The sequence below is a fragment of the Gasterosteus aculeatus genome, chromosome 1, assembly GCF_964276395.1.
Source record: "Gasterosteus aculeatus chromosome 1, fGasAcu3.hap1.1, whole genome shotgun sequence".
In the NCBI taxonomy this organism is placed as follows: Eukaryota; Metazoa; Chordata; class Actinopteri; order Perciformes; family Gasterosteidae; genus Gasterosteus; species Gasterosteus aculeatus.
Genome location: NC_135688.1, coordinates 21,021,571 through 21,046,785, shown reverse-complemented (window position 1 = coordinate 21,046,785; position 25,215 = coordinate 21,021,571). Strand labels below are relative to the sequence as shown.

The 25,215-nt window shown below is 42.9% G+C and overlaps 1 protein-coding gene across 2 annotated transcripts; it reads right to left on the bottom strand.

Moving 5' to 3' along the window:
* Positions 1 to 1,303: 1,303 nt before the first annotated feature.
* On the bottom strand, positions 1,304 to 25,215 carry phf12b (PHD finger protein 12b). Of its 2 annotated transcripts, XM_078098882.1 has the most exons (16): positions 24,327 to 25,054; positions 23,833 to 24,014; positions 21,388 to 21,460; positions 20,785 to 21,241; positions 19,535 to 19,655; positions 19,314 to 19,446; positions 19,071 to 19,235; positions 18,532 to 18,675; positions 17,688 to 18,420; positions 15,531 to 15,641; positions 15,279 to 15,425; positions 6,782 to 6,877; positions 4,993 to 5,075; positions 3,235 to 3,373; positions 3,022 to 3,102; positions 1,304 to 2,484 (listed from the first exon to the last, which is right to left on the bottom strand). In XM_078098882.1, exons 1-16 carry the CDS (start codon positions 24,390 to 24,392, stop codon positions 2,024 to 2,026), a joined length of 3,192 nt encoding a protein of 1,063 aa, XP_077955008.1. In that variant the 5' UTR covers positions 24,393 to 25,054; the 3' UTR covers positions 1,304 to 2,023. The 2 variants fall into 2 exon arrangements, with proteins under 2 accessions (XP_077955008.1, XP_040050043.1); XM_040194109.2 differs by lacking the exon at positions 3,022 to 3,102 and having other exon boundaries at positions 24,327 to 25,215.

The window sequence follows — 25,215 nt, the reverse complement described above, 5'->3', positions numbered from 1 at the left end:
AATGTACTTTCCTGAGGTGCTAGTTTTAGGTAAACACTGTTAACCAATGCATTCTTGTGTTCTGTGCGTTTTCAGCTTTCTCTCGGCCTGCAAACGCCTTAATAGTCAAGAATGCACCAAAACTTAGTTTGAACAAAAAAGGTTGGAAAACTATTCACAAACCATGATACCATCATAAAACAGATACATGTACTTTCCTGAGGTGCTAGTTTTAGGTAAACACTGTTAACCAATGCATTCTTGTGTTATGTGCGTTTTCAGCTTTCTCTCGGCCTGCAAACAACTTAATAGTCAAGAATGCACCAAAACTTAGTTTGAACAAAAAAGGTTGGAAAACTATTCACAAACCATGATACCATCATAAAACAGATAAATGTACTTTCCTGAGGTGCTAGTTTTAGGTAAACACTGTTAACCAATGCATTCTTGTGTTCTGTGCGTTTTCAGCTTTCTCTCGGCCTGCAAACGCCTTAATAGTCAAGAATGCACCAAAACTTAGTTTGAACAAAAAAGGTTGGAAAACTATTCACAAACCGTGATACCATCATAAAACAGATAAATGTACTTTCCTGAGGTGCTAGTTTTAGGTAAACACCGTTAACCAATGCATTCTTGTGTTCTGTGCGTTTTCAGCTTTCTCTCGGCCTGCAAACGCCTTAATAGTCAAGAATGCACCAAAACTTAGTTTGAACAAAAAAGGTTGGAAAACTATTCACAAACCGTGATACCATCATAAAACAGATAAATGTACTTTCCTGAGGTGCTAGTTTTAGGTAAACACCGTTAACCAATGCATTCTTGTGTTCTGTGCGTTTTCAGCTTTCTCTCGGCCTGCAAACGCCTTAATAGTCAAGAATGCACCAAAACTTAGTTTGAACAAAAAAGGTTGGAAAACTATTCACAAACCATGATACCATCATAAAACAGATACATGTACTTTCCTGAGGTGCTAGTTTTAGGTAAACACTGTTAACCAATGCATTCTTGTGTTCTGTGCGTTTTCAGCTTTCTCTTGGCCTGCAAACGCCTTAATAGTCAAGAATGCACCAAAACTTAGTTTGAACAAAAAAGGTTGGAAAACTATTCACAAACCATGATACCATCATAAAACAGATAAATGTACTTTCCTGAGGTGCTAGTTTGAGGAGAACACTGAACTAATGCATTCTTGTGTTCTGTGCATTTTTAAGCCTTTTCTCAGCCTGCAAACGCCTTAATAGTGAAGAAAGCATAAAAACATATAACTTAAAGTTATAACCTTTACCAGTGTCTAAAGCCAGGAAATGACAGAGGAGACAAATTGTTTGGGTTTGTTCTTAGAAAATCTTTCTGTATTTACATGTTTGAACAGGCAAGGAGGTACAGACAAAGAGTGCTTATATACAGAGCACCACAAGATGTTAAAATGAGTGCTAAAATACGGTATTTACAGATTGACTACAGCGAAAAGTACAGACTAAGAACAAGCTTCATCACAAAACTTCTGGTACTCAACACAGTATCACAAATTCCATGAACTGTACAGTTAAAAACCAAACAATGGTAAATCTAGATGAAATCCATCAGTTCTCCAATTGAGAAGCAATGAATTATATATATATATATATATATATATATATATATACACACATACATGTAAGCATGTATGATTTCATACATATATAGCTACCTATGGTGCAAAAGCAGCAAAAGAAAGTAGAATGTATGGAATTCATTACTACAAAATAAAAGGTTTGTGCTAAATGGGCTGACTGCCAAAATAATGTAACACCATACATGACCATTATAATGGCCAAAGAAAAGTCGAGCATCGGTAAATAATGTTCTCTCAAAGTCCTGATGTTCTGTGAACAGAAGGGGACTGGTCAGTCACAAAAGAAGATTGTCAATAATACTTCAAGTTCATGCAAAGATATAAACTATTAAAAATGAAAGTTTTTCCAACCGGCTGTGCAACGTTCCCTTCATTGTGACTAGGAAGGTGCAACAAGACAAACTGAGGGAGTTTATTTTCCTGTGTAGGTTATGGAATAGAGTCAGAGCGCAGTACGGGCACTTGGTGGGAAGGGACAGTCTCAAAGTCGGTCTCATCCTGGCTGGAGGGGCTGCTCGCTGTGGCAGTGTTGGGTGGGGGGGTGGTGCTGGTGGTGTTACTGGCCACGCTGCTGCTACTGCTGGTGGTGGTGGTGGTGGTGGTGCTGACGGCGAGTACAGTGGTCTGCTCCTCTTTGGGCTGCTTACTGGCGAACTCTGTGATGCTAAAGACAAACTGGAGGCAACCCAGTTTGATGTAGCTGCCATGATGGAGCAGGGCCGTACCCTCCCAACCCGCCCCGCTACCACCAATCAAGCTGGAGCTGCTCGTCTTGCAGCTGCATGACAGCTCGCCGCGGCCCTGATGCTGGCTGTTCATCACTCCGCCCACCGGCAGCGGACCCGCAAAAGACCTTTGACCCCTGTCCTCCTCGCGCTTCTTTGTGCGACCTGAATCGAGAAAACATGGACAACTGGCTTATTATTGCGTCATTTTACAATGCAAAACAATATCACTGTCAATGAGCAGCAAATCACAATAAAAAAACAAAATGATATGTCAATCTTTGTATGGTAGTTTATCTCTCCCTGCATTTTGGTGTGGCCTTGGGCAAGACATTGCTCAAAAAAGCTGGGACTACAGTGTGGGAATGTTAGTTCCTGATGGACAGTCAGCACTGTGTATGGTCGCTCCTGTCAGTGATGATGACATGATGATGATGACATCAAGTGTTAAGAGCTTAAAAAAAACAAGGTTCTTAGCAAGTTGAGCAATGCAGGCACTATAAGCACTAAACATTCAAAGAGAAAAGGGATTTCACCTAATTTGACAATGAAAACAAGACTAAAAAGATGTCATACTAATATATAATTATTGAGCATTTCATCAACATGGACATGGCTCCCCTAAATCCATCTTTTTGGTTTCCATTAGCAAAAGTAGCGTGTACTTTTAATGGTTCACTTCTTCTGTATCATTAATTGTACCTCTTCGATGGGTGTGTGTGTTTACATTTACAACACCATACTCATCCTGCCTCTGACAGAAGGCACTGTGGAAGATGTCAGCTGTGATTTTTGGAAAGGAAAGGGAGCACTGTTTAAATCTATTCCGGACTCTGTAGCAAAAATAATTGTGACAGTCTCACTGACAACCCTGCAAACTACACACACTATAATGAGAGAATGAAAGGTACTAACGTATGACGCCCTGGACTTTGGCCACCAGGCCACTTGGTGGAGATGGAGAGGCCTTCTCAGAGAAGTCACACGAGTAGAGGACGTTGTCAACTGTGGTGCCATGCTCGCTGTAGTTTAGCAACTCATAATGCTTGGTATTCTAGAAAAGGAGAAACACACACAAAATGAATCATCAGCGTTTCCCCACCCATTATATTAGGGGGGTGCCCCCCCCAAATCATCACTGACTAAGGAAACTTGGACCTCAAGCACCTTGGATAGTGTGCCTTCCCCCTTTCTCCAGACTCTGGGACCTTGATTACAAAATGAAATGCAAAATGTACTTGCAGTCCTTTTTCTCCTTTGCACAGGTAAGACGCTTCTGACGATATCTCTGATCAAGAGTGATTCAACATAAGGAATGCGACCGTTATATACCATGTCCTGGATCCATCTGTGTGTGGTGCCTCTTGTAGCCCTGACTGAAGCACCACTTCTTGAAAATTTCCCTCAAAGTCTTGAATGGGCTTTGCTTCACAATCCTCACAAGGCTACACATATTTATGTTTTCCCCCAATACTACTGTTCAGGGGAACAGATACGTTTAAGAAAAAAAAGAAGCACAGAACGACGATCGGCGACATTAAACAAATGTATTTTTAAGTATACTGTAAATATAATTAAATAAACATTTTGACCGATGGATTTCCATGACTTTTCCATGACTTCAAACTAAATTTCCACGACCAAAGAATTTGTTAAATCTCTGTGTACACATGAAAAAGTGAGAAAAATGTAGTACTTAAAGGCTGGCGCATGCTTCTGCCTCTCTATGCACAGTTGTGTCGACGCACTTGTTTAAATTCCTGGTTCAAAAAGGCTTGCGTGTGTTGCAGAGCAATTCACCGCCAGAACAATAGGTGGGGTAACGTTTTTTGTCGAAGACGACCTAGAGTCACGTCTTTGTGTGTGGAAGTCGTTTATAGTTTCATTTATCATAGGCAAATCGACGTTTGCGGAGATCTCCCTCCATGAATCCGGAGGCATCAGATCAGGCATCATTAGAATAGTGGCCAATGACGGCTTGTAGAAGTGGTCATATTTACGCAATCCTTCCGACAAAAGCTCTTCAATCTGATCCATTCTCTCGTAAACATTCTTGGTTTTAATAATAATAATAATAAACAGAAATTCGTGGTTTTTTGTCTCCCAAATGCTGCCTGTATCTACTATATTTGTCGATGTTTGAATAAATTAATATTGTGCTATGAAAGCGGAAATGTGAGACTTCGGAAAGGATGTAGTTAGCAGACCAATCGCAGCCTTGCGTTGCTTTCGACGCAAGCCTAGAAAAAGGGTTCGACGCACGCAAAGAGGTGTGAAAAGGCACGCAAGCGCCTCTCTGAAAACGCAGAAGCATAAACTAGGCTTTAAACTGACAATGAGAATTCCAAGGCATACAGTGTTGCTCCAATTAGGCCCCAAGAAAGTTTTTTTTTAATGTTTACAATTATCTACTAGGGATGATTATCGTTTCGGGGTTTCCTGATACCAGTGCTAAAACTGACTTGTGTTTTCATTAGCTGTAAGCCATTATTATCAGAAATAATTATAATAAAAAAGATTATATATATATATATATATATATATATATATATATATATATATATATATATAATTTACACACACACATACCTTTTGCATTGAATAACTGAAATATATTTTATATGATTTTAGAACATATAAACACACATACATTCAAGCAGCGCAAGCCCCTACCTCATCATAGAAAATACAGGCGTGTTTCCCCGATACGTAGTTGCAACGACCATAATTTGCAAGGCACACATCCATGTCAGCACCTTCACAAAAACATTAGAATAGTGGAGAGTTTGTTATATGGAAACATACAAATAATGCTCAATTCAGACATAGTTCAATTACATTGTTTCAGTATTGTCAGAAAATTACACTTAACATTTATTTTGCTGCTGTGTCTTTAGAATTCTATAATTCAGTGGTGGGTATTGTCCTATATAATTTAATACAGTTTTGGTGCAGATACAAATAGAATATTTTTTGAATACCTTACTTTGAGGAAAACCAACCAAATCTTTAAAAAAGTGTTTTCCAACGTGGGGATTGATACTCCTCACAAGGTCACAAGCGCTTTCTGATGGTTCATAAATGATACATCAAATTGTATTATTAGTTTTACTTCTGTATTTTCTTAATGCAAAAATACGACAGTTTTAATTATTTGAGCCTTTAAAAAGGCTGCTCTAATAAGACTCACTCTTCAGCTCAAAAGGGGGCAATTAATGGACACATCCAATGAGAAGTTGTCACACCGGGAATTCCTTTCCTTAACCCTCTGATGTAGATGACTTTTGAAACCTAATGCTCAACATTTTCAATAGCTGTAATGTAATATGGTTAGGAGAATTCATCAGTATTTAGGAAAAAGAAAACCGCGGTGATAACAGCCATAAACAGAGGTGAACAGTTGTTCAGTTGGCCGGTGTCGTTTTTGCCGTCAATGGATGAATGTGTTTACCCCCCCCCCCCAAGTTATCTAGCAAAGGAGCTAAGTAGGGAAGAATTGGGGGGTGGTAAGACTGAATGTCATTCAGTAAAATGAACAAATCTTTCTTCGAGTCATTCGTTGACGGGGGGGGGGTAGTGGTAGCGTTAGCTAATCATTTTCCACCGGAGCTTTAACTAGCTGGCCAACGTCGCGTTCTCTCCTGCAGTGTTAAATGACTCAATTCATCAAGCTGTAGCTAACGTTAGCCAAGTCTATGTCAACAAAGCTCCTGGGTAACTTAACTTAGATATACCAGAAAATATTAAAACCATCACTCACCCTGTTCGCAATTCACCGAATCTCGCGCTCCCTTCTGACACGCGCACCTGTTCGCAGTTCACTGAATATGAATACCCCCCCGCCCCCCGAAAAAAACTCATCCAATCTACACGATTCACGTAGGTCACCTATTTTGGTTACAAAACGGCGAATTTCGCCGAAAGGTGAGGGATTTTCATGCCTGATTGAGGCTCCTTTGCGCAGAACATAAACAGCTCTTATGATGGCGGCCAATTACTCTACTACCAGGTCATTTTACTCAGTCAGGAACCATCCTAAGCAAATTTCACAATTTGAATTCAGCCTGGGTGTGTGAATGCAGGATTGAATAGTTGTGTCTCTGTGGACCTGTGTCTCGCTCGTTAATATAAATATAAAAAAGCTGTGTGCCACTGGCAGGACATCAACATCTAGTTTGTTTTTATCAAAACAAGGTACATATAACAGGCATATAACATTCACAATGCAGGCAAAAATATAGAATTTTTAAAACCATTCATGTGGGTCCATTCTGACCATGTTGTCCATCACAGGGTTAAAAACGGGTCACAAGCCATTATGGTTGGGAAGATCCAAACAAAATACAAGCACCTTTAAATTTTTTTTTGGCCTAAAAAATAATTATATTTGAAATTATGAAAAAAAAAAGCATGAAACTAAACAAGTTTAGGCCAGTTGCCAGAGTGAGTCAGCAGGTCTTACCTGATCCTATGTATAATGTCCTATAGCACATGTTGACAGCGTCTGCCTTCACTGTCAGAGGGTAGAACACAGCTCGGGCTTGCACCTTCTTCTGACCTGGTAGGAAGACATTCAGCTCGTGAACTTCGGAAATACTTTCAGAAAAGGGCTCTGTATTTAAAATGAAATGACATCTTTTAACTTTTTCTATGAACTCATTTAAGTTGTCAGTGATGTTTGAAATGAAGTCCTCTTTGATGTTTAAAGGGGTAAGATTGTTAGGACAGCGTCTGGGTATCTACAAAAGATGTGTTATCATGGTGAATGGAACGACAAAAGTTACTTTCCACACATGTGCAATAAAACGTGTCTTACCATAAACTAATCACGAAAGAATAGTGTGATGTTCCACGTCAAATGAAACAGAACCGGGGATAAAAAGAATACAGACCCACATTTTACATGCTTCAAATACAACTCAAAAACACTCCATGACCAAATTCATGAGGAGAATTGGACGACTTAGCTATTTGGAATAACTTCATCCTACTTTGGGCTAAACACATAAAAAAACATAAATACATAGATTATACTGTAGTTGATGTTGTGCCTGTGACACGGTGCTCAAATAAACCAGCGTGGCTAACTAAAGACTGGCGCATGCTTCTGCGTCGTTGCGTCGACGCACTCATTTCAAATCATGGTTCTGCGTGTGTTGCAGAGCAATTCACCGCCAGAACAACAGGCGGAGTAACGTGTTTTTGTTGAAGACAACCTAGAGAGTCACGTCTATTTATTTATCATAGACTTTATTGCCCCGTGCATCGCCACTGCTGCTTTTCATCGCGGACACATTTGTCCCGTATTTTCCTCCACAACTTTGTTCACCTCTCGACCGGCAAAAGCCTAGAAAAATGGCTCGAATCACGCAAGGAGGTGTGAAAAGGCACGCAAGGGGGTCTTGCGTCTGCGTCGCTCTGAAAACGCAGAAGCATAAACTAGGCTTAAGAAGCCTCTTAATTTTATTTACAAATGCCATTTTAAATTAATCTCATAGAACTTGGTTATTTGTTTATAACATTTATACACTTTGTGAGTGTGCGCGTAGTGTAGAGAACAAGGTCTGACGTTAAAACAAATCGTGTTTGGTTTTTTTTCCTTTATTTTTTATAAATTATTACTACGTTCTAGGAGCGACCTGCCCTTTCTGAAGTATTTTTGCAATTTGAATTTGCAGTTCTATTTTAGAATAAAGGGTTGGAAATTAAAGCTTTTTAATGCTGTTTTCTTATCAGATTCGTGGAAGAAATAAAATGACGGAATAAATCGATTATCAAAATAATCATTAGTTGTAGTCCTAGTTGATTATGTCCCTTGCATTAGCAATTTGCCATGAAATGTGTTTGTTTGCTGGAAAACAACGCTGTAATACAAGACTGTACGAGCACTCCCGTGGCTCTTTAGAAGAGTTTGATCTTTGGTGGAAGGTTCAAAGGTTACGTGTCAGCCTAATGTTCGCTAGCATGACCCTTCCAATGAAACTGCTCTGTTGATCCTGGTTATCTAAACCGTGCGGTCAATCCCCTGGAAACGGCCAATCCTTCACCGAGGAATCGTGAATAAAATGTATTTTTAATAGTAAAATACATAAGTGTGGGTTGATTTAAAAAAGAAGACATACACCTATGTATAAAATGTATTGAACACTCAGCGTCGGAAATATACGAGGGCAAAGGGCCCCCAAGAGATATCATTTTGCCCCTGATATCACGAGGAGAGGGGGCAAGAAATGCCCCCATAATTTTCTCCAACAATAATTACAATTTTAGTTAACTTGTCAAAAACATTGTAGCTGTAATAACCCCGTCAAGTTGCCATAGACTGTTTTGATTCTCGCCTTGACTGATGTTGCGCGTGCGGGAAGAATCAAATGTTCAAAAAAAAAAAAAAAAAGAAAAAAAAGAAGAAGAAAAGGAGCGCTTCTTGATCAGACCTGTGAGTGCAGGAGAGCATACCCAGTGTCCATCACCATCTTTGGTTCAAAAGAAGAAAACCACGCACCCCTCGACCATCGAAAAATGAAAGATCGATTAGCTTGGGGTGGAGGAAGACAAGAGAACCACCCGCATTTTCTGCAAGCGTCTCGAGGGACTCGAACTTGCCGACAACGCACTGCCAACATTGCTGTCAACCAGCTCCGCGAATGATTGCGGTTCAAGGTTTAAATGTGTTATTTTTAAAGAATCTGCTCCATAACAGAAAGCCAGCTGTGGAACCTGTGAATCGGATGCAAAGACAGCGTTCTGCAGAATGATCAAGCTGGTTGATATTGCTTCACATATTGCTCAACGCTAGAAACTACAAATCAAAAAAAATAAAAAATTGTCTTGATTGATTTATATTGTTCTTTTTGGATAAAAAAAAATCTGAGAAACACTACTGCCTTATTACTGCCATTTGATGACAGGTGCATATACAGGAAGCCCAAATAAGTATATTTATTATTTTTAACAACGGTTAAATGTTATTTCACAAGTTTCAAAAAATGCCCCCAATTTCTTATAAAATGCCCCTGGTCAGTGGGGGCAAAAATTGCCCCGAATATATGTAAATTCCCTACCCTGTGAACACTATTAATGATATAAAAGTGGAATAAATAGTTTGGTACATGACAATATGCAAATGGCACAGTTATTACATTACATGTCATTTAGCTGACGCTTTTATCCAAAGCGACTTACAATAAGTGCATTCAACCATAGGGATACAAACTCAGAAGATCAAGAAACAAGAAAGTGTGATTTCATCAAATAAGCAAAGTTACACTTTTCTATAGATAAGTGCCATTAAAAGTACAATTTAAGCGCTTCAATTTGTTAGTCTTTTTTTAGTCAAGGTAGAGTCTAAAGAGGTGTGTCTTTAGTTTGCGGCGGAAAATGCGAATGCTCTCTGCGGTCCTGGTGTCTTCAGAGAGCTCGTTCCACCATTTCGAAGCAAGGACAGCAAAGTCGTGGTCTAGTCGAGTGTTTTGCTCTCAGTGAGGGAGGGACAAGAAGTTTTGCGGATGCAGAGCGGAAAGTGCGGGTCGGGATGTAGGGTTTGACCATGTCCTGGATGGAAGCTGGACTCGATCCTTTCACAGCATGGTACGTGAGCACTTATGTTTTGCACTGAATGCGGGCAGCCACTGGTAGCCAGTGAAGAGAGCGGAGGAGTGGAGTAGTGTGGGGGAATTTCGGAAGGTTAAAGACCAGTCGAGCTGCTGCATTCTGGATGAGCTGCAGAGATCGAATGGTGGTAACGGGGAGACCTGCCAGGAGGGAGTTGCAGTAGTCCAGGCGGGAGATGACAAGAGCCTGAATGCGCTGCGCTGCCTTCTGAGTGAGAAGGGGACATATTCTCCTGATGTTGTAGAGCGTGTATCTACAGGATCGTGTTGTCGCAGTGATGTTGGGAGTCAAGGAAAGTTGGCTGTCGAGTGTGACGCCGAGGTTCCTGACGGTTAAAGTGGGCGTTAGCACGGAGTTGCCAAAGTTGACCGTCAAGTCCTGGGTCAGAGAATCTTTTCCCGGAAAGAGAAGTAGTTCAGTCTTGTCGGGGTTGATTTTCAGATGGTGGGTGGACATCCACTGAGACAGGTCAGTCAGACAGGCAGAGATCCGTGCAGTCACTTGGGTGTGAGGGAAGGAGAGAATTAGTTGGGTGTCATCGGCATAGCTGTGATAGGAGAAGCCATGCGAGCGAATGACAGCGCCGAGAGAGTTGGTGTAGAGCAAGAAGAGGAGGGGACCCAGGACGGAACCCTGAGGAACTCCAGTAGTAAGAGGACAAGGTTCCAACACAGATCCTCGCCAGGTTACCCAGTACGTGCGGCGGTCGAGGTAGGACGAGAGCAGAGCCTGAGACACCAAATTCCTGGGAGGAATTGGGAGGGAGGGAGGAAATAAGGATCTGGTGGTTGACTATGTCAAATGCAGCGGAGAGGTCCAGAAGAATGAGGACAGAGAGGCGGCTCTAGCAGTGTGGAGTTGCTCTGAGACAGCAAGGAGAGCAGTCTCTGTGGAATGGCCTGCCTTGAAGCTTGACTGTCAAGGAGGTTGTTATGGTGGAGATAGGAGGAGAGTTGGTTAAAGATCGCACGTTTTGGACAAAAAGGGAAGAAGAGAGACAGGTCTGTAGTTGTGTTCTTCAGAAGGGGTTGAGGGTAGGTTTCTTCAGGAGAGGGTTAACTCCTTCAGATAATTGGAAAAACAGCCAGATAACAGAGCATTGTTGATGAGACAGGTGAGGAAAGGAAGAAGGTCAGGAGCAATAGATTGTAGAAGATGTGATGGAATGGGGTCAAGAGGGCAGGTGGTCAGACGGGCAGAGGTTACTAGGGTAAGAATTTGGTTAGGAGACGGGGGGTGAAAGAGGAAAGTGAGGGCGATAGAGGAAGAAGGCGGGAGGAGGACTGGGGGATTCAAGGAGGTTGGAGAGATCGAAATGTTTTTTGGGGTTAGAAAATGAAGATTCAATTCTGGATTGGTAGAAAGAGCTTTTGGCAGCAGAGATAGAAGTGGAAAAAGAGGAGAGAAGAGATTGAAACTCAAGCAGGTCATCAGGTTGTTTACATTTACGCCATCTCCTTTCCAGAGCTCGCATGGTGGCTCTCATGGCACGCACCGGTTGAGACAGCCATGGAGCCGGAGGGGATTTGCCAGTAAGAGGGCAGAGAGAGTCTAGAGAGGAAAGAGTTGAGAGAAGAGTCTCTGCAGCAGCCTTCGGATCCAAGAGTGAGAAGGAGTCAGGTTGAAGGGAGAGCTGATAGAACAGAGGATGCCAGGGAGGAGAGAGAGAGAGAGAGCGAATATTGCGACAAACAGGTACAGAGTCAGTCAATGGGGCAGGGTCGTTAGTTATAGAGAGTGGGAGAGAGTAAGAGATGAAGAAATGGTCAGACACATGAAGTGGAGTTACAGAGAGGTTAGTGGTAGAGCAGTTTCTGGTGAAGATGTAGTCAAGGTGAGTCAAGGCTTTGTGAGTAGGAGGAGAGCGACTGAGTGACAGAGAGAAGGAAGAAAGTAGGTGTAAGAGGCAACTATATGTAGTCGTACTGGGTGAGTAACTGTTACAGCATGGAATCCGAAAGAATGTGGGGTGGACGGTGGAAGAGGGTAGAGAGAAAAGCTCCATTTGGGTGAAATGAGTAAACCTGTGCCACCAACCCTACCAGTGGACCTGGCTGTGTGGCTGAAGGAGAAGGCGGAGGAGAGAGTGGCTGGGGTAGATGTGTTCTCAGGTGTGATCCAGGTCTCGGTGAGAGCGAGGAAGTCAAGCGACTGCTCGATAGCGAAGCCGGAGATGAAGTCTGCCTTGCGAGTAGCTGACTGGCAGTTCCAGAGGCCTCCTGTGACGAGGTGCTGGACATGTGTGGAGCGGGTGGGATAGGTGAGAGAGGAGGTTACGATAGAGAGCAGATCTAGCCCGAGGCCTGTAGTATCTGCGGGAAAGAGATTCGAACAGGTACAGGTAAAGGGGTCAAACACATTATTAAATATAGCAGAAGAAGGTGCCGCATTCAGCTTCCCTGAAGACTCCACAAAAGACTCCCTTGTCTTTGTTCTGCTCGTCTTCGTGCTGCGAGGTTATGCAAACGCTTCACTCAACCTCTAGTTAAGTACTCCCTCGTTAGTGGAGGTCTGCTATCCCTGCGCTGACCACTCCCCGTCGTTTAGGAGACAAAAGGTCGATTGGCCTCGGCAGAAACTCCTCAAAATGCAAAACACCAATCACTTGACACCCTAATCAGTGAACTATCACCATGTGGTGTTTTGATAAACTGAGAATTTAAGGATTAAAGTCTTTTCTGCTTCAGAAGAGAAGGCAAAACAGACTCAGATCAGGTCAAACCTAGCAAAGTTAAGAGGGCCCGCTAGCAGTTAACTTAATAGTCTATAACAACAACTGGCACTAAAAAACGGACAGCGCTTAAGCAAACTAGCAACCAAAATAACTTCAAACAGAGAGAACTCAAATCAGCAATCAAATTAATTTAAAACACTAGAATCAACAACAAATTTAGCAGACTAGCTTGGTTTAAAGAAAAGATACTTAGCCCGATTTCAGGTCGCCTGATGGCCTTGTAGATATGCACAAAATGATTAAAAAATGATGATTCAAAAACCAAAGTTCTGGAGATCTTGCAACAAGATCTCTCTACAAATTGGTACATCTCCCTTATGGCGTAGTTTTTCCCTGTGCCAGTGTGAGGGTTTCTGGACAGAGGATGTCTCATATCTACAGACTGTAAAGCTCTCAGAGACAATAAGAAATTAAATTAAAGCTGCAAGCAGCTTTGGACGGTTCCTCGCTACTTAGCATGTTGGGGGAATGGCCGGACGGGTAGAAAAGCAGCCAAGAAATCCTGCAGCCGTCAGACAGAATGTCCAAGAGTCAGTCGTCGTTATCCGCGTGGAGCGACGCGAAATGTCATACATTACCAAACGTTCTCTTAAATCTCATTCACCAACCCTCTAATCAATTTCAGATGGTATTTAAAAAGGAAACTATCAATAGTTACGTGATCATTTCACTTTAAACGGATAGTACACATTACCAAAGGTGTCACCAAGGGATGAGCAGGACGTTCTGATGTACTATTCCAAGATGAAAGCCTCTGAAAATATATCAATATGTCAATCACAAGACTACATCTGGTCAATTTCATTTTAGATTTAAAAAGGAAAAAAATCAATAGTTACACAGTAATTCCACTTAAGGCAGAGAGTACACATCTCCAGGGTGTTACTCAGGGATAAACCGGACATTCTGATGTACCATTCCAAAATTAAAACCTCTCCAAAATAATATACATGAGCCAAAATATCAGTCACAAGACTACATCTGGTCAATTTCAGATTAGATTTAAAAGGAAACAACTAATAGTTACACAGTATTTCCACTTCAGGCAGAGAGTACACATCCCCAAGGTGTCACCCGGTGATAACCAGGACATTCTGATGTCCCTTTTTTCAAATGAATCTCGAAATGCCACCTTCGTTTTTTACTGGATACTAGAAAATTGGACTTCCTGTTACCAGTAGGTGGCACTATGACTTGATTCAGCTTTACATATCTTCAGGCCCTGAGTCTCATCAAACATGTGTAAATTGGAAAGAATCCGACAATGTGGAGTAGATGTTCTTTTTTTTGTTCTTTAGGTTTAGTTGTTCTTGGCGAAGGATCAACTTTGTCAATGCACCTTCTCGCCACCAATTATTGGATTCTTATAATAATCACAGTGAAGCATTATCAAGGTCTTACCTCTCTGCTAAGAAATTATGAGAGGGATCAGATTAACCTTTGAGGAGCATAACCTATGAGGAGCAGGGTGTAAAAAAAACAAAAAAACATTCATCTTCCTGTTGTCACCAGGTGGCGCAATGACTAAGGTTAAAAATGATCATATGGATGTCTACAGGGTGAGAAGTTCATGCTATATGAGAAATATGGAGCAGATTAGATAAAGTATGGTTGAGTTAAAACAACTTCAATTTTCATGCTGAATGGTGGATTTTGAAAATGCTCCCTACGCACATAGTTTGGAATTTCTTCCGGCAAAAACTCTCAAAATAGGCCAAAAGGGCATATTTTCAACGATTAATTGCAGCGCCCCCTATTCAAATATTCTCAAAAAATTAAGTTGTGTTCAGGGGTTCAATGTCCACATGTGTTACAAGTTTGGTGAGGGCAGGCCAAATCATTTTCGAAGTTATGAGTCATGCAAGATTAAGCCACACCCCTTGCGAAGTTCATTAGGCAATATCTTCTCAAAACAATGCGATATCAACACAATCTTTGGACGGACATTAACCCAATAATGATCCACAGAAAAAAATTTCAGACAATTGGACCTGGCGTTTAGGAGAAATGGGCGATATCGTGTTTTTCACAAAATTCAAAATCGCGGAAAATCTAGTTAGGTGTATTTGCATACCATGATTGACTTTTTTGTGAGCACATGTGTGCCAATTGTCAATCGTGCATCGGGGGAAAAAACTAGCCTAGTTTGGTACTTTTCAAATTTCTATGGAGACATTTCTTTATACCCAAATGAGAGACCCTAAAATTATCACATTTTTCACCAGTTCTGATATGCATGCCAAATTTAACAACTTTTTGAATATGATAAAAGGCCTCAAAAAGGGAAAATTCCTTAGAGAAAAGAACAATTCATTAAAATACAATAGGTTCCTCTACAACTAGTCGTAGCGAGGACCCTAATTAATTGAATAGAGGTTAGGAGCTATATTATAATTGCAAAATGTATAATCATCCTTAAAGCTACATGCTGCAGTTATCAAAATATGAGCAGTCAGACTAAAAAAGGTGTACTGCCGATATAGATCTTTAATTCTCAAATAATTTGCCAGCCTAACATCCACTGCAACCCATATTTGGACCTAGGCCCAGTCAGAAAATGAGATGGTGAATAAAACCGAATAGCAGTGTCAGCAGTGGTAAGTCAGTGCCTTACTGTCAGGGCAGGGTGATGTGTTTTTGGGGGAAACGCTGGTGGCCGGGGGAGGCGGAGTGGTGGACCCTTTGGGGGGGAAAAGCTGTTGGATCCTCTGCCAGGCCAGGAGCTTGATCATCTCTGCATCCAGTTTGTCCAGCTCAATCCCTAACCAGGACCATTAGTTACTTTGATTCATCACAGCATGACATGCATACAAAAAACCCACTAGCTCTGTGTGGTCACATGTTCCTATTGAGGGGGAACACTTACCTCTTTCGTCATCTTTTGGATCCTCCAGGGATGTCCAGCTGGACAGGTTGGCCATGGAGGAGAGAGCACTGGGAAGCAGTGAGCCTACTAATTCAGCACCAGCTTTTAGGTCTGTAAATGAAAAACATGCTGAGGGGGGGGCTCATTGTCAAAGAACTGTGACTGATCATGCTATTTAAATATGTGTGTACAAAAGGAAAAAAATAGTCATACTACTAAACTCAACTGCAGCACATTCAGTTCCATTAGTTTTCTCCTCTCCCACTGTTGGTCAAATAACTGATATGCTGCTGACACATGAAATAACTGGGAAATGTTAGCCACTAACAAGAGGGAGTTGTTGAGCAATATTACACTATAAAGTATTTCAGCGAAAGCGAGGGGTAGTGTAGCGTGGAAATGCTTTAACACGCCAAACCGGCTACAGAAAAGGACCACAGTCTATATGCAACAGGCCTCTACAAAATAAGAATGGATGGAGTATTTTGAAGAACTTAAAACTGACACATTCTGCTCTAGGCAGACCTGAACTTTACCTTTCCAACACACAAATATGACCTCAAGCTTAAACCATTGACAGAGAAAAGAGAAATCAAAAGAGGTAGCAACATCCTAAGAAGATGCTGACAGTAATTATGAGAACTATGACTGTTCCATCTTTGCAAACTATTCCAAATAATATAACAAACAAACAAGTTATATGACCAACGCAAGAATGAAGATTATCACAGTACAGGGAAATCTGTTCTTGACTTATTTCATGTAATCACAAGCATACTCGTTTGGAATTCATTTTTTCACTCCATGTTTCCCACACATCCTGCGGCTCTACATCTAGGGTTTTCTGGGATTTGGGAGTGGAGCTGCCACTAGGTGTTGTGTACAGAGGTAAACTGCACAGTTCCCAGTTATATAGGCCATAATCTTCTACAAAAAACATCTGCAACTTATTGAAATGCAAAGTATTTATAGAAAAAAAAAAAAGGTTCACCTTGAGTGAATGTAAAATTCCCATTCTAAACACCAAAGACAGAATACAAGAGTTATTTTGTTCCCATTTTCATTTAGCAGACCAAATATTGCCCATAGGTACTGCAGGTGGGCCGCGAGAGGTCATTTACAATAAATTGTTTTTTCATTTTAATTTTTTTAAAGTTTGAAATTAATATAAAAATATTTATGATGCGGCACATTAGTTATGTGAAACATTAGTTGATGAAGCACAAACAATTTAAACGGACAGATTAATAAAACAAAAAGGCTCTCGCTCGAAACGGCTGCTCTTGTCCACCTGTCGTTGTTCAACAAACGAGGCGCCCTCTTGTAGTAGTAAAGTAAATATACCGCATTTTCCGCACTCCAAGGCGCACTTAAAAGGCTTTAATTTTCTCAAAAAACGACAGTGCCTTATAATTCGGAGCGCCTTTTATATATTGGTTAATCCATACTGGTTGTACACAGCGCTCAAGGCGCTCTGCCAAACATGACAAAGCTCGGTCTTTGACGGCGAGATGCTGAGCGGCACTCAAGCGCGTGAGATATGGAGCTTGTTTCAGGGCGCGTCGGAGAAACAAAGCTGTCGTTCTCGCGGAGCACTTCATGAGATTAAAGAGCGAGAGACGGTGCCCTTTTCTCTACAGTAGCTGAACCATCTTAACCGGGAAAATAAGTTATTCTAAAAGCAGCCGAAGATTTAAGGCGTGGATGGCGAGGGGAGCCGACGCACCTCGCAGCATCGATCGGACCCTGAAAGCACCGTCTCCACCTTACTGTCAGAAAGAACAACAGCGAGCGCGTAGAAAACTCCTTCAAGCGCGAGCAGAGATTCTCCTCGCGAGCAACAAAGTTCACGTTTCGCAAGCGAGCAAATACCTTGCGGAGACAAACTTTTGCTCGCGCGAGACGGACTTTTGTTTGCGGATGTTTGATTTTGGTTAAATTCTTAAGGTCATTTAATCATTATGTTTTGATAAGAGTTGTGATTAAAGGTTTGGGTGGGCCGCGAAAGATTTTCAGATTTCAAATTGGGCCGCGGCATTCTTGAGTTTGGAAACCGCTGGGCTAGTATATAGGCTTACTTTTGCAATAATCCCTGCAGAACCTCAAATGAACACGAGAAGCCTATAGTGAGCAGTTTGTTAGATCAGCGGTGTGTACCTGGAGTGGGCGATGCTGATCCCAGCTTGGTTGGGTCGAGCTGCTGGTTTCCTTTAGTCACTGGGCCTGAGCGGGCACTGCTGGTGATGGAGTAGGTGGGGTTTTCATTGATAAACTCCCTCTGGAGCTCCGCCTGGCTGCTGTGGTTCTGCTTGTCGCTATGGGGCCAAATTGTCAGGGCATTGGGACAGTTTTGCTGAGTACCGGCAACTGCAGAACTCTCAGGCTCCTTTTTAACAGTTTCTGCTGCAATGTGGTTCACTAGCCCAGAGGCAAGAGCTGAGACTGGGGGTATTGTTGTGGGCTTCAGGCGGTGCTGCAGCTCAGCCTGCCTGCAAGAGTCTGAGGCACGATTACAGTCGACAGGTCCGTTGGCTTTGGGGGGCTGACACTCCTCTGCTAGAGGTCCGTTGGATTTCCTACAGTTTTGACATGGAGGTGTGTTGCACTTACAGACACCCAGCTCTGAAAGCATGTCCCTTGAAAGAGGGCCCCCCTGAGGGTCATTGGGTGTACTGCACGGTTCAGAGCAAAGGTCCAGGGAAGAAGTCCTTTCAAAAAATGTTTTCATCCCCTCAGATGTTATGCATGATTTAGCAGTGGTTTTCTTCTCAGAACCCCGGTCCTCTGATGCCGTTGCGGATGACAGGGCAGTCATTGAGGATACAGCCTTCTGTTTGATGGATAGGTGTCGCATAATGCTGCACTGGAGGGCGATGACGTCCTGAAGCCACTGTTAACACAGAACATTATTTAGACAGAGCGTGCAAGATGCACTCTTGTTAGAACGATTACAAATGACAACTGTTATTCGGCAAACTGTGTCATGTTGCAGCCTGCCTACCTCCTGCTGCTCAGCCTCTGACGTGGGATGCTTTGAAGGCTGGTGGTCAGGCACACCGCTACAGACCAGCTCCAACTGGCGCACCCCCGCTGGAGTTAGCATGAGGGGAGGATTCTGGTACTGGGACTTGATGGCATCTGGCACCTGAGTCACAAACAGTGATTGTGGGAAGTATATTTAACATATTTGTTTCAACCAAACATTTCCTGCATTTGTTAAGTCTTTGAGGGAACAGGGTACCTTCCACAGGAATTGGGTTTGAATACTCTTGGTACTGTGATAGAATTCTTTTGAAGAAACTATTTTTTGCAGTGTTATTTTCAGAGTTGCCTGTTCCATTGTTTGTTTGGTCAGCATAAAGCATTTAACATAATCAGTTTTAGAAGACAACAACAATCAGTAATTGCATCAATCAGGCACAAACTCTTCGGGATGCCCCTCAACAGCATACCCTAACCCTCGGAGAAAAACCAAAAGCCGCCACAACAACCGTCCACCACCAGGGTGTCCAAACCCTCCCACTGAACCAGCCATGCTACCTTGATGGTCTTCTTATTGAGGTGGTGGATTGTGCGCCGATTGGGTGCGTTCTGCCGATGGACTCTACGCAGGAAGTCCAACTTGACTGCGTGCTGGGACATCCTGTCCTGGAAATGGTCAAACAGCTGACAGCGACTGGACAGGCTCAGGCTTCTCTGATTCAGCTGCATATCAGACAAATATTAGAAAAGGGAAATGACCAAAAAGCTGTTTAACATTTTAGCCAAGAGCATGGGTCTTACCACTAAATGTTCAATATGGTTTGGACACATCCATTTGCCAGCAGGTAAAGCTGTGAGCGGAGGGTTCAGACAGTCCATGTGGAACAGCAGAGGACAGTAGTCACACTGGATCAGTGGAGCCAACCTGCAACTCCTGTCAAAGGGAAATACAAGACATCAGCCATTTCAGGTCTGTGCAATGGATGCATAAAATGATGCAAATAATTGAACGTTGTTCTAACCTGTTGCATGAAAAGCAGACTTTGACTGGTAGTGGGACGAGACCATTGGGATCCAGCTCATGCTGTGGCCTCCTGAACGGCTTTCCTAAGAGCTCCTCTTTTCTCCTCCGTTTACTGCTTCCTAGAAATCCAAACAATCCAACTCAGTTATATTCATGCCATCACGTATTTGAAGTGCTTAATTTACCCAGTCCTATTTATAATTACTTTGTTCTTACAAAGGGAGTCTGTGTGGGAATCCTTCGGCATTTTACGATTCAATTATTGGGGTTATGATGTAATTAATAACAGACTTAGATTCTCGATACAGTGCGGTTTTATTCCTCAAAAACTTGTGTTTCCCACACATAGGCAGATTCAACACTGGCCGCCACACATTGTAAATGGTAAATGGACTGTACTTGTATAGCGCTTTTCTAGTCTTCCGACCATTACATTACATTACAGGTCATTTAGCAGGCGCTTTTATCCAAAGCGACTTACATTACACTTTAAACCCATGGCTTTTTCACATTTTGCCCAGGGAGCAATTAGGGGTTAGGTGTCTTGCTCAGGGACACTTCGACATGGAACATGGGGCAGCCTGGAATCAACCTTGTGCTTCCCAGCACACCTTCTCTAAGCCCTGCGCCACGACGCTACATGACATCATTCACCCATTCACACCCATTCATACACTGATGACAGGAGAACCATACACAGTGACACCTGCCCATCAGTAACTAACATTGGAACACTGTAGTCGCAGCTACAGGAGCAATGTTGGATTAAGTGTGTTGCCCAAGGACACATCGACATGCGGGTTAGTTGCTCTCCACTCATCCACAGTCGCCCCACATTGCATCTGGTGCATTTTTTTAACGCTATTTAAATCTTGCAGCGTATTCGTTCAGCTCCATTTTCTTTCCCTGCTCCCTCCGTCACTCACGCGCCTCTCTCTTACACACACACACACACACACACACACTCTCTCTGTCTCAGGTGTCATGAAAACAAGATAATTTTTGTAGCAAGCCTCGTAAAATCTGTTTCTCTGACAGAAGTTGCAGACTTTGCGCATGTAGGCTGTAACAACAAGTAGTATAGGGTGTGAAAAGTGTGTTACAAATTAATTTTGAAAGAATTGTTCCAGTTCAGCAGTTTAGTGGGGATTTTTCCCCCATCACCATATTATATTTACAATAACATAACATTGACAGTATAATAACATTGACAGTAAATGCGTCAGAAATCATTAGGAATGAACTGACCTGGTAGTGCAGTGGTGCAGGTGAGCTCACTGGGCAACTGGAACTGCGTAGGGTTTCGCTCCATAGCGGCTGCTATTAGCAGTTGAAAAGGCCTCTTAAGGAGGCGTGGAGTCGGAGCGGATAGCATTGTGCCCTCAAGCTCTGAGCCCTGAACTTCATCCTCGGGCTCTGCTGCTTCCTCCTCTCCGTCGTTCTGATCCTCTGAAGGGGTTGGCGTGGACGAGGTGTTGGAGGTTGGCGTTCCAGGCCGGCTGCTCGGCCTGCTGCTGGTCCTGCGGTCCAAGAGGCGTACCTGGGCTACTCGTAGACCGGGCCCTGCTGCTCCGGCCCCCGGGGGAAGGCCGTCTAGCCGCAGGGGTCCGGCGTTGAGCTCAAGCTCTATGGCCGGGGACACGGAGCGCTTTGATGATGACTTCTCAGGAAGGCCGTTGGTCTGATCAGTTTTCTGCTCTCTCTTCTGATGGCAACATAAGACCAAAAGACAGTTTTATCAGTTAGTATAGCATACAAGAAAATACGTTTCTCTACACTTTTCCAGTGGCATGACAGTAAACTTGGACGGGGGTATGTGTGTAACAGAGTGACAGAAGAGTTGTCACTTACCTTTTTTCGAACATTGCAGCGATGACACATCCATTCCCCTGGTGGAAGCATTTCTTCACTGAGAGGTGGATTGCTGAGGTAACAAGGTAAATCACGTTGATAACAAATGCAGGAAAATGAATACAGTATTGTACTGGCCTACTAGGTCTGTCGCTATAATTGATATATGTGAAAATGAGCGTGATCTTTTTTGGTGCTGCTATACATTTTATTTATTTTACATATAAATGAATGTCACAAACATTTTAGTCAATCGTGCTGCCTCTGTCCTCTTGTCTGTTTTCTTTGTCGAAACCGGAAGCGGGGCTTAGTCTCCACACACCCACAGATGAAGGGAATGCGCGAACCCACTGTGTTATGAAGTGTTCTTTTTCGTGACGTCTAAAGCCGAGCCAATAAGGATTAATAAGTCCAAATGGAATTGGTTTTTAAACCGCAATCTACAGCTCCGGTGTGGGAACATTTTGGCTTGAAGCTGAATGAGAGAGCGAATGGACGTGAACGAGTCGGTGTGTCAAAAAAAGACAACACAACTAACTTTCGACCTGAACTAAGGTTGGTTCCTCCGGACTGTGGGTCCGCCTCTTCGGTGGGGAGGGCCCTGTGTTCCTCCCGGGCCGGCCCGTCTCTCCCAGCAGAACGGTCACAAATCGCGTTGCCATACCACAGAGCACATCGCCCTGCTAGCGGTTGAAGCTCCCCAGGCCAACCTCCCTAGATGGTGCAGAGCGCCTTTCCGGTGAACACATTTTCTTGAACCCTACCGCATCGTACCAAGCCCGATGCTTTGCCCCGCTCCGTGTCCCTTGCAATTATTTGTTTAATTTATTTAGGATATCATTGTTCGTAATTCAGGTAGGGGAAACACTGGAATGTACATGATCACAGCCATGATACTATGCTTCACAATTATGTTGTCTAACCTCATCTAAAAGGTGGTCACAAGCATATCTCTGCAGAGTTCTCCTACGTAACAGTGTTACATCTAGTGAACTGACAATTGCATTTATTCAAAGATTACATGTCAATGCTCGATTTTTGATTTTCTTCATGTTTGTATTTAAAAAAGCTGGAAGATGAATTCATCTACATGACTAAATATTCGTATTAAAGTAATTTAATAAAATGTTTTTCGAAAAGCCCTGTGCCTAATTACTGAAAGAATAACTATAAATCAACACGGTCAATGTCATGACTGATTTATAACAGGTAGAACACATCGGAAGCCAAGTCTATCATCTACAGCCCAAAATGTCCAAATCATAAACGTATCAAGTTACCGTATGTACATTCTACATCTCACAAAATGAACATTAAAGCAGCCCGTATCTACCCTCTTTGCTGGGATATCACAAAATTCAAAATTGTGAAGATGAAGTACTTAATGACCATATATGGATAATATCGGTCTGTTCGCTTTCAAGTGACAGATCTAAACTCTTCCAAATTGACAAGTTATTATAATAAAGCCTGCAGATGTTTGACGGGGAGACACGAGGCGGCAACGGAGACGTGCCCCGATGATACTACTAAAGCCAACAAGCATATCGCAGTGCGCCATATTTCAAAACGACAGAGATTAGTCTGTATCAATAGTAAACCCCTTTCTCAAAAGATGGATTTAAAGGTTGGTAAAATGGCGGTGAAATAGAAAAAAACAGGGAGGTCGCCATATTGTAAACAGACTCCATTTTTAGCAGCATCGGCTCCACTGGCCGCGGCCGCAGCGGAGGACTACAAGCTAATTCTATCCCCTTCGGTCTTTAACCTATGTAACTTCAGGAATCTGTAACATTTGCGTCTTAAACATTTTGTTTCATTGACGTCAAGGACTGGAATGGTTCTCTGCTGATAGGAGCAATCATATCAAGCGGTACACGTTTTCCCCAAGAATGAGAACGGTTAACGGTAGCTACCGACATGGATCGAATTAGATTCATTCAACCTCGAGTTGATGCACTCGCCTTTAGGTTTACCACAAATGTCACCTATAGATTAGGTTTGAATTTATGTGCGAGTGCTGAGCAATTCGGGGTTCGAGTGATTGCAGATTCTAGGCAGTAGATTGAATTTAAAAATGCATCTTTACAAAAGGCTATTTTGGGGCTCGCTACCGCCCTCCTCGGCTCAGTCGCACGGAGGGAGGCTTCAGTGATATGGGACCCACGGTCAATGCAATAACAGCGGATGTGTATTAACTGAACAACGAGAGGTAAATATCTATAGGGCGAAAAAGCGATTCACGTGTTCACTGTGACATGCACATGACCACGACTGTGGGACATAAAACTTCATGAGGGAAACGTCCACGGAAGTTGGCACTCAGCATTGAGCGGTAGCAAGCAACTAACTGTTAGCCGTTAGCAAAGACTCCAAGGTAGTCCATCTGCTGCCTGACATATTCCTTTGCGTTGTGACTTCTTTGTTCAAATATATCTCACTCACCAGCATTGGAGGTGGAATGCTGCAGGACAGTGATCACAGCACAGCAAGTCTCCCCCCTCCCGACAACTGTCGCAGGTGTCGTGGTTGGTGGCCCTGCCGCTCCTCCTGACGTCTCTCACCAACTTCCGACTCCTCTTCTCTATCTCCTCTGACTTCGGGGGCGCGAGCAGTGTTTGGATTTGCTGTAAAAGTTGTCATTCTTTAGTAAAAGATCACAGCTCCCTAATGATTGCACGTCAAACTTGTTGTAAAAACCTGCAGCTATATAGCAGCTATGTGCCGTGAAACGCTAAGAGGGGAGAGCGCTACCGTTACGCTTATTTGAGGCCTCCATTATCAACCCGATTTATTAAGTTCGCTAGACAAGAGCTGCTTGACAGCGGGCTTTATGGGTATAATGATAACGACAATTGATATAATCAGAAAATACATCAAAGCATCAACAAAAATGGAGAAATTCAATTCATTGAGGCTTTCGAGGAAAGCGACCTCACCTCCATTAAGCCCCCGGAGGTATCCAAATCGTACACAATCGTCGGGGTCTCCATTTTGTCCCACATTCATCCAGGTGAAGACGTTGCTAAAGGAATTTGCAATACAAATACCTTCCCTAGAAAAACCGATTAGGATAAATCCCGTATTAAATGTCTTTGATCAAATGTTTGTAACCAGAGGTGGTTAGCCAAGCGATGCGAGCTATCGTTAGCTGGCTAAAGGAGCTAACCCAAAAGGCAACACGCAAAGCAGTCAAGGTTGTGAAGCTAACGGTCTCATTAGCTTGTGTTGTGGTCCAAAAAATAAACGACAAGCGTACAATTGACACACGGACTTCTCAACACCACTTTGCTTGAGCTTCGCCAAGCCTACACACAGTATTTTATGCCAACAGATTGTTGCTGTTAGCTACAAAATCCATCTGCGGCCTAGCTGGCCAGCCATGATTCTTGCTTCTGCTCCTGCAAAAAGTAGCCTTGTAGATCTGCAAACCTCTGCGCATCCATTGTCAACAAAGCCGAAAGAACTGAAGGATATTCGGCGTGACGCGGTCCAATGCACAGTTTCTGATAGCGTTCCTTACGTATACTCCTCAAATCCGGGTTAGTAGAGATGCAAATTTGGTTTATGTTATTGTTGTTTGAAAGCTTGTGCATCTACAGAAGCTGCTAGCAACATCCTCTACCAGTTGGCGCAACCGCGAAGAGCCAGACGCGCATGCGCATGAGAACGGATGTAACGTTAGACTATTGCGAGGAAACACGGATCATGGAGCGAACATATATTTGTACGACAGTGTACATCTGACTACTAGACTGTTAGATTTATCCTTACCATTTTCATCGCAGTCCTTCCGTTACTCAGATTGCTACTACTGCTACTACAGTC

Bases quoted from the DNA above. Each gene is read 5' to 3' on its own strand.
- phf12b (XM_078098882.1), bottom strand. From the start codon at position 24,392: ATGTGGGACAAAATGGAGACCCCGACGATTGTGTACGATTTGGATACC. The intron at 19,656-20,784 runs GTCAGTTCATTC...TTGGATTTCTAG, and splicing joins CTGCACCACTGCACTACCAG to GAAGCAGTAAACGGAGGAGA. The intron at 15,642-17,687 runs GTACACACCGCT...TTTCATTTACAG, and splicing joins ATCAGCATCGCCCACTCCAG to ACCTAAAAGCTGGTGCTGAA.